This window comes from Camelus ferus, chromosome 6 (genome assembly GCF_009834535.1).
Source record: "Camelus ferus isolate YT-003-E chromosome 6, BCGSAC_Cfer_1.0, whole genome shotgun sequence".
NCBI classification, from domain to species: Eukaryota; Metazoa; Chordata; class Mammalia; order Artiodactyla; family Camelidae; genus Camelus; species Camelus ferus.
The window spans coordinates 41,328,319-41,347,334 of NC_045701.1; the positions used below are offsets into that span (position 1 = coordinate 41,328,319).

Genomic DNA, 19,016 nt, shown 5'->3' on the forward strand with positions numbered 1-19,016 from the left:
TATTAATTGGTGATTAAATATAATATGGTATATCCATAAAATAGAATACCACACAGCAACAAAAGGAATGCTGATATATGCTATGATGTTAACAAATAACAAAAAATCATGCTAACTAAAAGCAGCCAGATGTAAACTACTACAAATTTTATGATTTCATTTGCATGAAATGTCCAAAAAAGACAAATTTATTGAGGACAGAAAGCAGATGGTGGTAGGAAAGGTGACTGACTATAAATGGGCTCAAAGGAATATTTTAGGGTGTTGGAAATGTTCTAAAACTGGACTGTAGTGACTTTAAATATCTACTAAAAAGTACTGACTTATTTAAATGATTTTTACCTAAGTAAATTATACCTCAAAAAATCTACTCTAAAAAAAATCGAGTCACTGATTTATTTTTCTATAAACACAAATCAAGAAAGAAAGGAAACAGACTTTAAGGATTCTTCTGGGTGACAAAGAAAAATGACCACTTATTTATCTTCTGAAGTTGGACACTTATTGGAATATTATTAATCATGACAACCAGATAGTCTAAAGGCTGTTTAAGAGATTGAAGGCTACACTCCTCAGAAGGTATAATAAACTTTAGAAGTTCAGATGTCTCAAAAAAAGTTTCTTCATAATCTTAAAGGACATTTATGATTATGAAATAAAAAACTGGATTATAGTATTCTATTAAGCACCATATCATGTGCTTATTAGTGATTCATATAATCTTCTTTGGTGTGGTATCTATGCAAGTATTTTGCCTATTTAAAAAATTAACTTGTCTTGTTGAGTTGCCAGTTATTCATATATTAAAGGAGTATCACTTTTAGTCTTGAGTTTTATCCAAAAAGTTTATTTTAAAAGGCTGCAATTTAGGATTTTGTCTTTTTTAGCCCCTGCATCAATATCTGCGCTTTATGTCCAGAGTTCCTTTTGTTTCTGGAACAGCTAATTGGGATGCCTTATAGTTTCTAAGCCTCAGAGAAGATTTCATTTCCTGTAACTGATAAAGAAATGGAGGGCCTAAATAAATCTATGATGGGTTTTTAAGGAAAAAATACAATTTTTACAAATGAATAGGAGTCCTATAACATTCTACTTCAACAATGGAGATCTGGTGGCTGTCCATAAATTAACAAGAGAAGGGTCAAGAGACTCACCAGCAATCAGCCCTGACATCATTGAGACACTGAACCAAAGCCAGCAATTGCCTACCTGCAGGTTCCTTTTTCATCTGAGGGGGGAAAATGTCTTATAATGAGAGCTTGACAGTCCTGTGGTGATGCTGGGATTGTTAAAGAACAAGACTCCAAGCCAGCAACATCTTGGCTTAGCTCCTGGTAACAGAAGTCTGTCACCTCCTGCCTACTTGGTCTCTCACAGTAATCCATAGCAAGGATGCTTTTTTTTTTTCTTTTCCTTTTCTTTCAACTTCATTTCATGATTTGGGAAGCTATACTTTGGCTATTCAAGCAGTAAGCTTAACTCCAGTTCCCTCCTTTTTATTTTTTAATTTTTTTTCAATGGAGGAAACTGCCAGCTGACATTGCTTGTTTTCAAATCTGGAGCCCATGGCTTCCACTCTACTTGGCAGTATGCATTTTCTCATTTTTGATTTACAGAATGTTATTTTGATGCTGAGTCTGCTTTTTTTTTTTTTGGTTTTATAGTTTTATCATCATTGCTAATGTATTCAGAGAAAATGAACAGGTGGATTTAATATGCCACTTTGACTGAAAATCCTTTATGCAGGTTTTTATCTCATATTCCTGGTAAGTATAGTTCTGTATTCTTTATTTTGTTTTTACTAAAGCATTAACTATTAACTCATTTCAAATAATGACTAAACCATTAAAGAGTATTTTCATATATTATCATTTATTTCAAATGTGAACTGTATTTTTAAATTACTTACCAATACTATGAAACTGCCATCGCTGATGAATTCTTTCTGGAAGAAGTTGTAAAATTTTCTAAAAGTCAATATGAATAAAACAAAGAAAAGTATGAAAAGCAAGTAAAAAGTCTACATCTTGAACAATGTCAAAAACAAAGAGCTTACACTAAGCCTTTAAGAGTTTCTTATGTAAAAGATAGTATTACAAATACAAAATAGTCTTTGAGCTAACCTGATGGTACTGGCATAACTTCAGCACTGGCAGGCACACTGATCAGCATTTGAAAACTCCAGAAAACAACAAGCTATGCTAACAAAGCCTTGGAACAGGAAACTAATGAAATGTATCTTTCATAATGATGTGAAAAGTACGTATATTTCTCCTTAGTGATTAAATACTAACTCTAATATATATTTAAATGCTCATTTACTATTCTCAGAATTTCTGAATTGTGGATACTACTGTAAGTTTTAAATTCTTTCAGATATGAATATCTGTGACTTTTTTTTTTCTCTCTGAGTAGTCCTTTCTCCTATTCTGATAAATCTGAGAGGGGAAATATTTCCCTTTCACAAATATTTGCTTACATCAAATATTTGTACTGAATTAATTCATGTGAACTCAAAGATACCTACATATTATGATGGCTACAAGTATGAAAACAAAATTTAAAAATTTAGGAGCCCTACAGTTAAGCTAACATCTACAAGCTTCCACAAATTGGGAATAAACATTTTTTATACATAATACTTCCAAATTTTGTCTTTATTTTCCTTTACATATTGTTGCTAGGTAGATTATCCTAAATCAACAGCTGCCTTATTATGCTACTGAACTACATTCTCAGTACTCGTCCACCTGCTAAATGACATTTGTCTGTGTTTGTAATTATTGCTGCTCTTACTATTACTATTATTTAGAAATACCATTAACTGAACGTTCTTATGAGCCAAACACTACACTAGACACATTATATAATGGTATCTCATTAATCCTCACAACCATCCTAAAAGAAGAGTTTATTAATTTCATTTGGCAAATGAGAAAATGGATTAAGTAATGTGCTTAGGTTAGAAAGTGGAAAAACAGAGATTTCAACTTCAATGTGCCAATTTAAAAAACTTGCACTTTTATACTATTCTACACAAAAGAATGGTATGCATGTTTTTACACCTCTCTGTCTTTCTGTTGATATGCTCTTCTTTTGTCCATCTCATATAAGAGGATGATGAATAAATTATAAAGTTCTTCATAGATGCTGTTCCCACATAAGATGCATAAACTCCTTCACCTTTGTCCTCCTACATTTCTCCCATAGCTAGTCAACAAGTATATAATTACACTTATTGTGGTGTGGAAAGAGATAAAACTACAGAAAAATAAGAAGTTTGTGAGCTACTCAAAAGCACTCCCAAATTATGACTATTCAATTATACTTTAGATTTAACCCCTTATAAAATGTAAATTTCAATGTTTATCTTTTTTATATGATTAATGGAAAGATGAAAGAAATCATGCATACTCAACTACACAGAAGAAAACAGAATATAAATCTTACATCATATTAACATTACATAATGTTGCTTTTTATTCCAGAAAGAGGAAATGATTTTACTTATAATTTCTTGATTTTTTAAAATCATCATTAGTATCCAAGGTGGAAGTCAGATATTGTCCCCATTATAAATAAAGATATCAGTACACAGATTAAATATTTTTCCAAAAGATGAAAACCCTGTATCTAACATCTTTTTTCTGAGTGCAATTTAGTTATTCATAAAAAATACAAACATTTCTGTTCAATGAGTAACAAATGATCTAACAGGAAAGTATTCACTTTTTAATAGAGGGAATATCCTAAAAGAGTGTCTATTAACTATTCAACCATCTCAGTTTCATTAATACAGGACAAACATGAATCTCTGAAGGAACACTTTCCAGGAAATATTACCTTGCTTTCTCCGTGGATGCTTTTATTCTTTCTCAAAACACCTGTTTTAATATTCCCCCTGTAAACAGTTCATGCAAACACTTGGGGAGGTAAATTATAAGCAAATTCCTCAGAGTTAATGACTAATGAAAATTAACTGCATAACAGGTAACAACACCAGTTACTTCTGTCTATTTTTTTGTTTGTCTGTTTGTTTTTGGGGGGGTGGGAGGGCTTAGGCTTATTTATTTATTTATTTATTTATTTAGTGGAGGTACTGGGGATTGAACCCAGGACCTCGTGCATACTAGGCATGAACTCTACCACTGAGCTATACTCTCCCCCCAACTTTCATCTGAAACTCTTAAAAAAAAAAACAACTTTCTTCTTTTTAGCTGTGACTAAATCAATAACTAAGAGAGATATCAAATTGTTCAAATTCTTCTAAACCATATCAAAATACTCCAAATACAAAATAGTGAATTATCTTTAACTAGCAATAGATAGAATAGTTCAATCTTTAGAAACTGATTTCCAAATTCTTTACTATGCCTTTCAAGGCACAAAGTCTAATCCTAGCTTTCTCCAGATCTCTAAAATTCTCAATGAAGATCAGAATACTCCTATCCCTATTTGATTTGAAACACAGAATGAAAAGCAAGGAGTCATTTTAAAAGCATGTCTGTTTGTCCCTCATTTTTATCAGTGTGCCAAAAACCCCCAGAAATTTTAGCAGAGTATAAATGTTACTATGTTTATTTAGCAATAAAAACTTGTCCCACCTCAATCCAAAGTAACATAGAACAATTTATAAAACATTTAAAACTTTTTTATACAAGTTTTTAATGAAAAGTAGATAAAACAGAAACTATAAACTCCTTAGGCATATAACAGTTCCACGAATTTATTCTCTCAAGAGTGTTTTAGAATTAAAAAAAAAAATTTCCAAGGGGGAGAGTAGCTCAAGTGGTACAGCGGATGCTTAGCATACACAAGGTACTGGGTTCAATCCCCAGTACCTCCCCTAAAAATAAATAAATAAGTAAACCTAATTCCCACCCCCAAAAAACTTCTCCATTTGTATAAATCCCCCACTAATTAAAATTTTCATTATTTGCAAACACATTGAATACAGTATCAATTTTGTGGTATCAAATACATAAAAACATTATTCTATTTCCACTTACAAATAATACATGTAAACCTCAAAAAATAATTAAGAATTAAGTCAGGTATATTTTTAGGTTAAAAAATGTGATTCAGTTCTCGGAAAGCATGGCAGATTCACAGTGTTTGTTAATATTCAATATATTTCTTTGTATGTTGCAAAACTTAATTTTGCATAGGCAAGTACTTACCTCAAAAATAAAAAGTATAGCATCCAATTCCTCCCTCTGAGACTTGTGACCTAAAACATTTTTACACAAAAATATTTTAAACATTATCATTTTGTCCTCACTGTTAATAACCACTTAAAAACCTTAAAAAACTTCAAGCACTGAAGGTTTTTTTCAGTGATTCTTTAATAAAACGTTTAAAGTATATTCTGTTCAATGTATAGACAATATCGCAGCATTTCTCTCTATTCTTTTTCAACAATTAAATTTAACTTCTACATACTTGTGTCTAAAAAAAAATCATAATATATTGTGGAGAATTCTAAATGAACTGTGAGAATGAAAATATGAAAATGACTGCTCAACCCTGACATATGCCTCTAGGGCAGAGCAAAGGTGAGAAAACAGGTAAACCTGACAAGAGAAAAGGCCTTCTCAAAATAATGAGGATTGTATTACTAACCCATAGTGTGAGAGGGGTGTCTACAAGCTGTGTGACAAAAAGTAAAATAATACTAAAATTCCAATATCCAAGAGCCTATTTTTAACTGAATGTTTATGACAATTACTTGAAACATTAACATAAGCCATGACTGACTTTAATATCTTACCTTTCTGTTTAAGACTAGCTTCAATAGTAACAAAATTCTCAAAGAACACATAATATATATGTGAAAAATGTTGATCAAAAAACTGTTTAAGATCGATGGACTCTGCATTCTCTGAAAAATAAATAAAAAAGTTTTTAGTGATTATTACTTACATGTATGTTAAATCATGTTCAGCAAATATTTATTATGACAAGTTTCCTTCAAAAATGTCAGACCTGCTCCTAAAATTCTACTCTGTTAAAATACTGGAGAAATGTACATATCTTTATCTTTGTTCTCATAACATTAGTTTTTAGAGATTTTAGTTTTAATTTTAAAAACTGGTCAAATCAGGTTATCATAAATCTTTGTTTATTAAAAGAAAACAATGTCTCAGAGAGATTTATTCAAAATCATTAACCAAACCAAAAAAGTTCTATTTTCAATTCACAGCTATGCCTCTCCAAACTCTCCCCAAGACATAATTATAAGAGTAATAATATATTATCTCTAAAATACATTTACTTTAGATATCTGACAATAGGCTTTGCAAATAGGCACTTGAAATAACAAAACTCAAACAGAGATACAGAGATAATACTGCTCCACAAAACCTGTCAGTATAGTCCAAGGAACACAAAATTAAACATAACTATGCAGAGCAGAAAGTAAAGTGATAAGGTATAATGGAAGTTTAGAAACACAAAATTACTTTCAAAGCTCAGTGAGGAATGAAGGTGGGAAAAGGAGAGAAGACTGAGAACACACTATTTCAACAGACCTTTATGGACAGGAAGGACTTTGGACATGAAATGGTGAGGTTGAATGATAATGACATTCTCAGAATAAAAAAGACACAAAATGAGGAAAACATGATAGCATGCAGAAAAATAATTCAATTCAGCTAGTGCTTAGAGCATTTTGATAAAAATAAGGTGAAAAAAGTAGCCTTGACATGTGGTAAAATGTCATAAATGCAAACTAGGGGAAATGGAATTTATTATTTAAAGCAAGATATCTATGTAGGTGTATGTGTACTTAACGCATTTTGTTTGGTTTATTTTCGGGGGAATGAGAAAGTTGAAAAAATAAAAGGGGGGAATTTAGAACTTTTATTTTATATACTTCCTACATTTCAAATTTGTTTATAAGAAGCATGACTCATAATAAACAAGAAATTTATAAACAAATGTGTTTCTAAAAAGCATGTCTCTTTCATAATAAACAACAAATTTGAAAAAGGCAACTGGAAAAAAACCAAAGATTTTTTAAACCTGGAAGTAAAATGAAGAATAAACTACTAATTGTTAATGAACTCAACTTAAAAGTAAGCATCAATTAACTTCCTGGAATACTCTAAGCCTGAATGCAAGGCTTCAGAACAAAGTTAAATAGCAACAACATATAGATACTACTTTAAACTCTCTTTGGTGTATTATATCTTACCCTATGAATATTCAAAATAATTCTTTAAAGATACATCATCTATGGAATTTTCTAAGACTGTTTCTCTGTTGTTTTGACCTTCCAAATAAAAGGGTCGGGTGCCCGCTCCTCTCTATTCCCTTGGGTTCTCGAAGCATTTCTTATTGGAAATAACTATGTTTTAAATGTTTCCTTGTCTTTTTTTCCAGAATTAGTCTATAGTTTCTTTAGGATAGAAAGTGAGCCTACCTTAGTATTCCCCAAACCTAAGCAGAGCGCTGAGCACATATGTACTCAAATGTGCCTTATTATAGATAAAACAAATTATTTTAATTTTACTGTATTCAACTTGTAGCTTGGAAATTTTTATCTTGGAAAAAACTGCATAACAAAATAGTATTGCTTCATCTTGACTAGAATTAGAGCACCTAGATTCTACTCCTACCTGTAACACTATCTGTGTGACTCTTTCACAGGACTAGAAAAAATAATAATGGCGAACACAATGTTTCCTAAATTTTAGTCACTCTTCTAGTCTTTTATAGAAATTAGTTCCTTTAGTCCTCAAAGCAACACTATGAAATGAATACAATTATTATCCCTACTCTATAGGTGAGGAAATAGGCACAGAGAGTTTAAGTAATAGTAAGAAACAGTCAGGGATTTAAACCCCACAGCCTAGATTTAGTGCCCATGATCTGAACCTCTACGTTATTCAGCCTCCAGTGTAATACATGTACAAGAAAAATAGGAACAGAATACTAGTAGTTTATCTGTTACCTGCCCATAAGAAGATAAGAATAATAGTCACTGAATACTAGTTAAACATATTTTAGAGACTACCAAAATAAAGACACATACACTGAGATAAACAGAAATACTCTATTTTACCCACAGATCAGTTTGAAATAACAAAGAACTATGAAATTGGAATGAAACGGCCTGCTATAATTACCTCTCACTTTATTGAAATTAATGTTTCAAATATAACTAATGTCCCAGGGGAAAGGAGAAAGGAGAACAATAACAAAGCAAAACAAAAAATCAAAACAAAACAAAAACAAACATGAATCAACTCAAGATTTTGCAACGTAATTTAGAAGCCAGGACAGTCTCTCTCAATTTCCTTCCCATACAGCATGTTAGACAAAGCCTGGAAACTACATACTTACTAATAAAAAAAAAATATTTCTAATAATAAAATGCATACTTGCTAATAAAGAATCAAAATTAAGTAAATTTGTTTTTACTCTATATCTATTTTAATGAACTAGTTAGCAAATAAAAACTCTCTTAAAAAATATTTTTGTTCACCAATTCACAAAATTTACATGGTGGGGGAAAGTAAGGAAAGAAACACAAATAAGATGGCTACCACAGAATAAAGTTTCACTTATTTAAAAACAATCCTCTATATAAGACAATAACAGAAGAAAGGAAAATAAAAAAGAAAGGAAATTCAGGGGGGGAAGGTATAGCTCAATGGTAGAGTGAGTGCCTAGCATGCATGAGGTCCTGGGTTCGGTCCCCAGTATCTCTATTAACGATTAAGAAATTTTAAAAATTTACTTATCTCCCCACTAAAATAAAATAAAAATAAATAAATAAAAAAGGATATTCGGAAATAAAGATTATGGAACAACTTCTACCAATATTATACCCTGACACCTTTCCAAAAAAAATACCCATTCTGTTTTCTCTTTTTGTGAATGCCTCCATAACTTTTAGTCAACACGGCTCCTAACTTGGTCACATTAGCTAGTACAATCAGCCCTCAGTTTCAGCAGGTAGTGGTTCCAGGAACCCGTCAGAACCAAAATCTGAGGATGCTCCAGTCCCTTATATAAAATGATACAGTACTTGCATAAAACCCATGTACATCTTTCCACACACTTTAAATCACCTTTAGATTACTTACAATAGCCAATAAATGTAAATAGTTGCCTGTGTGCCGCAAACTCAAGTTTTGCTTTCAGTAACTTTTTGGAATTTTTTACCAAATATTTTTGATCAAAGGTAGGTTGAATCTGAGGCCCACCTCAAAACAGAGGGCCAACTGTACTATATTGTCTTAAAGACACTGGATGTTCTTTGGGAGCAGAAGGCATGCCTTAGCTTCTTTTATCTTTCAAATTCTTTCAAAATTTTAATCTGGGGAAGTGCTTTGCATAGTGCTAAACTGATGGTTCACACTTAAAAAAGTGTAAGAGTTCAAAACTTTCCCCCATTTTCAGAAATACTTTTGTTTGATTTGCAATGTTTGTGAATTAGTATTTCCTTAAAAAAATTAAATAGATATTTCAACCACAAATTAAGACTGAAGTTTCTGAAATTTTTAAAAACTGACTCAGGGTTAGGAATGCTTCGAAGACCTTGGGGAATACTAACTTTAAGTAGCAAAATAGTTCAGACTTCATTTAGTTTCCACAAATAAAGTTTCAGATATCTCCTTAGGATCTTTCTATGAATAAGCTTTAAGAACCTAATTGCAATGTATTTATTTCCTACTATGTATTTCAAAGACACTCAAGCTGTACAACAAATACATAGTTAAAAATTATAAAATTCAGAAGCCAGTTTTCCTGACCTTCAGATACATGCATTAAATATTTCCTTATAAAGGTTATCACACAACCCAAGCTGGAAGACCAAAAATTTAACAAATGTTGCAGTTATCATTATTCTTCTTCCTCATCCACTAAAACAAAAATCAAAATTTAGAACTTTTTCTCAAATGACTGCATTTATAATACACTAATCTGTGCAGTGTAACACAAGTAATCTGCTTCTAATAATAAGTACAAAACAATGCAAATTATTGCCTTAGAACAACCAATAATAATAAGGACAGATCCAACAATATGTTGAATTGTTGTAACACAAAATATGTTCTTATTGCAAACACACAGAAATGTAGAATAAAAATAAATAATACAAGCTCAAAAAGGGTGGGGGAGGAGTGGAAGTGAAGAAATGAGAGTAAGAAGGAAACGAGGAAGTGGGATGGATAAAGAGGGGCCATGAGGGAAAGGAGGATGGTGAGAAAGTGGGATAGAGAAAGGCAAGGAAGGGTTGAAAGGGAAATATGGAAGAAGGGGAACGGGAAGGAAGTAAGGATGAGGGGAAGGGGGACTGGGTAAGGGGAAAGAAACACAGATACGCAGTACAAAATATAAGCAATATGGAGTCAAGCACAAATAAGGAAGAAAGCAAACGAGAAAAGCAGGAGGAAAAGAGAAAGGTGAAAGAAGAACAAGGAAAGAAGGAATAAAAGCACACAAACAGGCTGAAAAATTATAAATAATGCATCATCAGGTTCTAAAAAGAAGAAAGGTATCTGAACGGAGGAGAAATGGAGAAAAGGGAGGAAGAGAAGAAAGGACAAAGGGAAGAAACTGAGGAATAGCAGGTTGGAAAATAGACTAATGCTATTACTCAGAATGTAACACAGGAGAATAAGATGGAAAATATAAAGAGGAGGGTAAGAGATTACCTGAGAAGTTCCAAGAACAAAGACAAAATGTAAGCAATATTCAAAGAAATAATGTCTGAGATCTAAAATTGGTGAAATACATAAATAAATCTTTAGACTGAAAAGGCACATTGAGTCCCAAGCACGTGACCATAAGTCCACGCATGGATACATTCTAATCTCAAAAAACAAAACAGAAATATTAAAACCAAGAAAAGTTACCTATACATAAGAATATCAAAATTAACAACAGACTTCTCATTGGCCCAACAGAGGCAGGAAGACAATGCAATTTTATACTGAAAGAACTAAGGGAGAATAACAGTCAATCTAAAATTCTATTTCAGCTGAAGTACTACTCAATAACATGAACTTGAAAATAAAGAAAAGGCATTTTCTAACATTCTTAGAGCTTAACACTCAAAAATTCTTACTCAAGGAACTACAAAAAGATTTCTGAAAGAAGAGAAATAAACTCACATGGGAGAGTGAAAAGAAAGAAGCAAAGATGAGCTAAGAACTGGAAAATACATGGGTAAGTCTCAATGAGCACTGACAAACTAAAAAGAAACAAAAGTACTAATGCAAAAGGTTACTAACAAGGAGGAAGTAAAATAATGGACAATAAATGTCAAAGATGAAACAAATGCTGGAGAGAGTATTTTAAGACACTATTTTGTTAAGAGGATGGTAGAAATAGTGATAAACTCTAGACTTTAATATTAGTATGATTTTGAAATTTTGTGAGTTACCACTAAGAGAGTAACAGTGAAATGTATAACTTCTAATCATTAAAAGGAAAAAAGAATATAGAAAAGCTTATAAGTCTAACAGATGAGTAAAAGAAAAGCACCTCAGTTCCATACCTGGATTGGCTGTTTGTAATGGTTACCAAAAAAACAAAAAAAACCCCAAAAAACAAAAAAAAAAACAAAAAAAAAGAATGAAAGAAAAGCACCTCAAAAAGATGAATAAAGTGATAGAAATAAATATAAATATACAAGTAATTACAAAAAAGTTAATGGGTAAGTGCTTCAGTTAAGAGACAGCTGTAATCACACTGGATTTAAAAACACACACAAAAATCAAGCTACAAAGTGTTTAGTAAGAAAAATACTTTTAGCCCCAATGATTGAAGGAATGAAGTAAAATATATCATTTAAATGCTAACCCAAAATACCAACATTAATCCCTCAATAACAGGCAAAAAGTAAACATTAAGGTAAGAATTACTACAATTAAAAAGGGTTAATGTATTTTGACAACAGGTTCTATTTATCAAGAAGCTTTAATTTCAGTTTTGCATGAAGAGTTTCAAAATATAAAAAGTAAAAACTGACAGATTTCTAAGGAAAAACAAACACTAATAGTGTAGTAGATTTTTTAACACATCTGTCTCATACCTAACAGAGGTAAGACTAGTAAGTGTACACAATATTTCAATAACACAATTAACATTCTATCCATAAAACTCTTAAGTTCAACAGAGAATAAATCTTCTTTTCATGCAAAATAAGATATTTACACAAAAACTGAACTAGTAAAGACACAAACTAAAGAGAAAAAGTACCAAGAATAACTTAGCACATATCATTGCTCTATGACCAAAACAAAATAAAATTAAGATTTAATAACTAAAGCTATCCAACCCTCATATAAAATGAGGAGAATGCTGGAAAGGAGTAGAGGTAACAGTCCCAAATATTCACAGGGGCCAGGAAGAGTGCCTAATTTCAGCAGCCATTAGAAAACCTCATAATTCACATAGCAATTAGCCCTAGAATGAACACTACCCCAGAGCCACCTAACATATCTTAAAAGAAAGATGCAAAAGGATCAAACTGTTTCCAAACAAACTTGAACAGAGCTCAAGAAAACGTATAGGTATACAAAATATCCAGGATCAAATAAGGTAAAATTCACAATGTCTGGTATATAATTGAAGATTACCAGGCATGCAAAGAAGCAGGAAAACCTAATTCATAATGAAGAGAATAATCATTAAATCAGATTTAAACTAGATTTTAACAAAGATGTTAGAATGAGTAGAAAAAGGCATCAAATTAATTATTCTAAATGTATTCTGTACATCCAAAAAGTTGATGAAAGATTATAAAAAGAAAGACTCAAATTGAACTTCTATGTATAGATAAAAACTACAAAGTATAAAGTACTAGATGAATTTAACAGCAGATTGATGTTGTAGAAGAAAAGATAAATGAACTTGAAGGCAAAGTAACACAAACTACCCAAAAGAAACAGGGAAAAAATAATCAAAAAAATTGAAAAGTACAGAAGTGAACTGTGAGATAATTTTAGGCAGCCCAACATAAGAGTAATCAAAACACCCAAGGAGGAGGGGCAGAAAAATATTTATAGTAGTAATGGCCAAAATTTTTCAAACTTGATGGAAATCACAAACTCATCTATGCCTGAAGCTTGAGAAACCCCAAGAACAAGAAACACAAAGAAAAATTCACCAAGGCACATTATAATTAAATTCCTCAAAACCAGTGAGAAATCTTAAAAGTAGCCAAAAGAAAAAAAAAAAAAAGACATGTTACATAACTAAAATAAAAATGACATCAAATTTTTCATCAAAAAACAATGCCAATATATATCCAGAAGGAAGCCTACTTCAGGATGACAACTGCACCCCAATGTTCATAGCAGAACTACTTAGAATAGCCAAGACAATAGCCTAAACGTCCATCAACAGATGACTGGATAAAGAAGATGTGGTATATTTATACAATGGAATACTACTCAGCCATAAAAACCAACAACATAACGCCATTTGCAGCAACATGGATGCTCCTGGAGAATGTCATTCTAAGTGAAGTAAGCCAGAAAGAGAAAGAAAAATGCCACATGAGATCACTCATATGTGGAACCTAAAAAAATAAAATAAAATAAAGCATAAATACAAAACAGAAACAGACTCACAGACATAGAATACAAACTTGTGGTTGCCAAGGGGGCAGGGGGTGGGAAGGGACAGACTGGGATTTCAAAATGTAGAATAGATAAACAAGATTATACTGTATAGCACAAGGAAATATATACAAGATCTTATGGTAGCTCACAGCGAAAAAAATGTGACAATGAATATATATATGTTCATGTATAACTGAAAAATTGTGCTCTACACTGGAATTTGACACAACATTGTAAAATGACTATAACTCAATAAAAAATGTTAAAAAAAATCATTCTGAAGCAATGATAATTTTAAAGAATTATTTGAAAGCTACAGTCTTACAGAGGCTGAGGCAGATAGTTTAAACTTTTAGGACAGGTAGACAGTGAAAATTACCAAGAATTCAGAGAATTTAGTCCAGTTGTATGCACACCACCCTCAAGTATCTTTTTACATTAGCAGATTATCTTCTATTTATTTCATCACAACACCTAAAATTTCACTAAATTCATTTGTGATACCAACTATTCCAACATACAGTGTAAGGAGTTTAGCACCACTCAAATATTAGTATAAATTGGTACCAACTGCTTTCCTCATAACAAATAATAAAGGAGTAAAGGAATTCTGATAACAGTGTGAAGATATGGAGAAAAGAAGAAATATTTCCTGAGCATTCACTGTTTTCTAAGACTGAGCTAGAGATTTTCCTTTCAGTTTCATTAATTCTCATAGAAACTTTAAAAGACAGGTCCTATCAGCTTCGTTTTACCTCTTCACTTAGCTTATTAGGAAATTAAAAATAAACTAAAAACTAAGTTTCAAAGAGACAAAGATACTAGCTGCAACAGCAATTAATAGAATGAAGCTGGTCTAAGAATAAGGTATGCCTTATTCTATGCTACTTCCCAAGACAGGCAAGTTGTTACGATATTAAAGTTTACGGCTGAACCAGGACTCTGAATGCTGAAGAAGATACAGAAAAATTATTATGAAAATATTAGCAACAACGACCTATTAAAAATTTGGTGTGCAGAAAAGAGGATGAACACTCTTTTCTCTTTCTCGTTTGCTTTTTTCCATCTCCACTATGAATGTCTCTTCTTCTATATTCTCCCTTTAAATACTGGTGTCTATCAGAAATATGTCCGTTGGCTTTGTTTCTTTGATAACTATGCAAGTTTAAAAAGCTAAAGCTCTAAATATTCTTAGAAACAATGAACAGTACATACATGTAAATTAAAAAATAAATGTTCAGTAAAAAAAAAAAAAAAAGATCTATCAAGCCATGAAAGACATAGAAGAAACTTAAAAGACCTATTACTAAACGAAAGAAGCCAGTCTGAAAAGGCTACAAACTGTACGATTCCAACCAAATGACATTCTGGAAAAGGCAGAGCTACAGAAACAATAAAAAGATCGTGGTTTCCAGGCGTTTGGGGAGAGGGAGGGAGGAATGAATACATGGGAGCACAAGGGATTTTTAGGGCAATGGTATTATTCTGTTATGATAATAAAGTGGTGGATACATGTCGTTATGCATTTGTCAAAATCCACAGAATGCACAACATCAAAAGTGAACCCTAATGTAAACTATGGACTTTGGCTGATAATAATGTGCCCATGTTGGTTCATTGATTGTACCAAAAATGCCACACTGACGAGGGATGTTGAGCGTAGGGGAATATATATGTGTGGGTGGGGAGGGCTATGTGGTAACTCTCTATTTTCTGCTAAATTCTGCTGTAAATCTGAAACTGCTCAAAAAAAAAAAAAAATAAAGTCTATCAAAAAAAAAAAAAAGAAGAAGAAGAAATATGCCCTCTTCCTTCTTCACCAGATACAACTTGAACTCTTATCTACATAAAAATACCTCCCAAATCCATAGCTGCTACTTAATGCCCTTTCCTGAGATTCAAGTTTATACTACCTGTCCAATTAAATCTTTCATGGGCATTTCAAACTCAACTTGCCCCCAAAATGAACTTATCTTCTCTAGCTTCTGTATTCCCTTACTAGATTGGTACTATCACCTAACTCTTAAGCCTGACATTTAATTCAGATTCATCTTCCTCTTTTCAGCTTCCTCCACCCCATCCCACCCCTACCACTCAACAAATCACTCATTTTTTGACTAAATAGTTCTGCAATACATTTCTTTCTCTCCATGCCCCCCTGCCAGTTTAGTTTGGTGCCTCATGATCTCTTGCCTGAATAGCCTCCTACCTACTCTCACACCATTTCAGCCCACTTTTTATCCATCCTCCAAAAATAGCTACCAGAATAATTTACCCTAAGTCCAACTACCTGTATCGTTCACCTGCTTAAAATACTTAAAGAGGTTTCCCACTGCAAACAGGATAAAGGCCATGACATACAAGCCCTATTTTTCTTCCCTAACTTCCTACCATCTTGTCCACTACTCATTACACAATAAGGCACTAAAAAAAAAAAAAAAAAACTGTAGTACATCCATACCAATAAATAGGCAGCCACTAAAAATATTCACAAAAGAATATTTTAACATAATTAAAAACATTAAGTATTTATAGTTTAAAAAGCAGGTTAGAAGTAGGTAGTATCAGACAGTTAGTGGAATAAAGAACTCTGAAAATCTCCATAAAAACAACCAAACAAAAGAAAAACAGTAAAAATCAATAATTTCAGAAACCTAGAAATTAATCAAAGGTTTATATCAATCAGGGGCATTTATTCATGAAAAACTGATGAATCTCAATAAAAGTAGTGAGCTTTGTGTCATTCAAACTTACCAAATTCCCATCCTTCTGTCCTCATCTCCGTGGCAGCATTAAAAACCAACAGCCCAGGATCACAGTGAGAAACAGCAGCCTATCAGTCACTGGAGGAGTCAGAATAGGATTGTAGCTGTTTCAAAGCTTTACTCTAAGAGAACTGTTATTATTTAACTTACTTAGCTGCTCCCTGGAAAATCCCACTTTCAAAGCTTACCTTTATTTGACTTAACTCAGAGCTCACACAGTACATACAACCAACAGCTTTTTCCCTGGAGACAACTGTGGAAAGCAATCAGTGGCAATTATTTAACACAACTGCCTGAGGCAGCAATTACTGACGAGGCAAACAAAGCTAAAACAAAAACTAACCAAAAACAACTTAAAAGGAAAAGCTGGGGAATGTACTATATGCAAAGGGAAATTTTAAAAGCTCTGACATATTAAGGGGTATATAGAAGGCCTTGTGCATGAGCTGCAAGTATGTTCAGGAAAGCCTGAAAAAGATCTAATCTTTCACCACTCAATGACCTTGAGACCACACTAAAAGGATGTGAAGGCTAAAACAGTACTGTAAACTGCTGAATACTGACAGTACGTCCCCTAACAAAGACTAGGAGACTTATTGACTCCAGGCTTGTAAGGAAGTCTGTTCAGTTATTAGCTGACCACTAAGTTGAACAAATAAAGAATTCAGTGGTCACAGAGGAGAAAGAAAATAAGACTGTACATAGTTCAGGAAAGTCATTAAAGAAATACACACCACCACCACCACCACCACCAAACAGAAATAACAAGAAACCCTGGGGGAAAGGGGGAAACTGGTTTACAGAGTTGCTATACTATTTAAAGCTGTCAAGTTATCAACAAAAATTACAAGACACACAAATAAGAAAGTTATTGTCTCATGTACAGGGAAAAAAGCAGTCAATAGAAACCATCCCTGAAGAAGCACAAACCTTAGGAATACTGGCCAAAAACTATTATCTGTTTTAAATGTGTTTCAAAAAGTGAAGTAAACTACGTCTAAATAACTAAGGGAAAGTGTGAGAATGGTATCTCACCAAACAGACAATATCAATAATGAGGTAGAAATTATGTTTTAAAAAAAGAAAATAGTATAAAAGTACAATAAATAAAACGTAAAATCAATAAAAGTTTCACAGCACATTTGAACTGGCAAAATAAAAAATAAGCAACCTCAAAAGATGGGTTAGTTGAGATCCAGTCTGAAGAACAGAATTCAAAAATGAACAAAAATACAAAGAATATCAGAGACCTACTGGCCACTGCCAAACGCAATAATACATGTATAATAGGCGACTCAGGAGAGAAAAAAGACAAGAAGATTTCAAGAAATAATGGCTGAAAATTTTCCAAATTTTATGAAAAACATGTATCTGTACATTAAAGAAACTCAGTAAATTTGAAATAGAATAAACTCGGAGACCCATATCTAAACACCTCATAACAAAACTCAAAAGACAATGACTGAGAATCTTGAGAAGACCAAGAAAGAAGCAACATCAGTTAAAAAGAAAGCATCACTAAGGAAAACATCTGATTCAGAGAACAGAGAGGCCAGAAGTCACTGAGATGTTGTAGTCAAATAGCTTAAAGAAAGTATCTGGCAACCAAGAATTCTATATACAGTGAAGCAAAACTGCCCTTCAAAAAGTAAGCAGAAATTAAGACATCCCTAGGTACCAAAAAAAAAAAAAAAGACTATTTGTTGCTAGCGGGTCTGCTTTATAAAAATTACTAAAAATTACAAAAAGTAAGCAGAAATTAAGACATCCCTAGGTACCAAAAAAAAAAAAAAAGACTATTTGTTGCTAGCGGGTCTGCTTTATAAAAATTACTAAAAATTACTTTATAAAAATTACTAAAAAAACATAAACATATCGGGTTGAAATGAAAGGATTCTGGATAGCAATTTGAATCCACCAGAAAAAAATACTTTGATATGTAAGTGACAGAACATACCAAAATATATAGCATTCAGCTAAAACAGTGCTTAAAAGTAAATTTATAGCTTTAAATACTTATGCAGATCTCAGAATCAATAACCTAATATTCCACTTTAAAAAACTAAAAAAGAGCAACAGCAGGCTAATCCTAAAGCATGTGGAAGAAAGGAAGTAATAAAGATTAGAGTGGATAAATTGGGAGTTTGAAATTTGCAGATACTAACTACTATATATAAAATAGACAAACAAGTTTATACTGTAAGCACATGGAACTATATTCAATATCTTGTAGTAACCTATAATGAAAAAGAGTATGAAAATGAATATATGTATGTATACGTATGACTGAAACATTATGCCGTACATCAGAAACTGACACCACATTGTAAACTGACTATACTTCAATAAAAGGAAAAAAAAAGATTGGAGATAGGTAAAATAGACAAAAGAAAAAAAAATACCAAAACCAATGAAACCAAAACTAGTTCTCTGAAAAGATCAACAAAATTGACAAGTCTCTGGCTAGACCATCCAAGATAAAGAGGTAAGATTCACATTACTAATTTGGACTGGAAAAGAAGACATTACTACCAATCTTACAGAAATAGAAAATATCTTAAGAGAGTACCATGGGCAGTTATATGCTAGCACATTAGATTACTGATATGAAATGGACAAATTCCTAGAAAGACATAAACCACCAAAACTGATAGACTGAGTAATAAAT

The 19,016-nt window shown here is 32.3% G+C and overlaps 1 protein-coding gene and 1 non-coding gene across 10 annotated transcripts in view; both read right to left on the reverse strand.

Moving 5' to 3' along the window:
• The window catches only part of RALGAPA1 (Ral GTPase activating protein catalytic subunit alpha 1), a 204,608-nt gene that overhangs the window by 164,359 nt on the left and 21,233 nt on the right, over window positions 1-19,016 (reverse strand). For all 9 annotated transcript variants that reach the window (XM_032481878.1, XM_032481880.1, XM_032481881.1 and 6 more), the window contains exons 2-4: window positions 5,771-5,881; window positions 5,181-5,230; window positions 1,910-1,967 (exon numbers count right to left, since the gene is read on the reverse strand). In XM_032481878.1, the coding sequence (XP_032337769.1) occupies window positions 1,910-1,967; window positions 5,181-5,230; window positions 5,771-5,881 (219 nt within the window). The remainder of the gene's footprint in view (window positions 1-1,909; window positions 1,968-5,180; window positions 5,231-5,770; window positions 5,882-19,016) is intronic.
• Window positions 4,092-4,164, reverse strand: TRNAT-AGU. Its single transcript has one exon. It is a non-coding gene; the product is annotated as a tRNA-Thr (tRNA).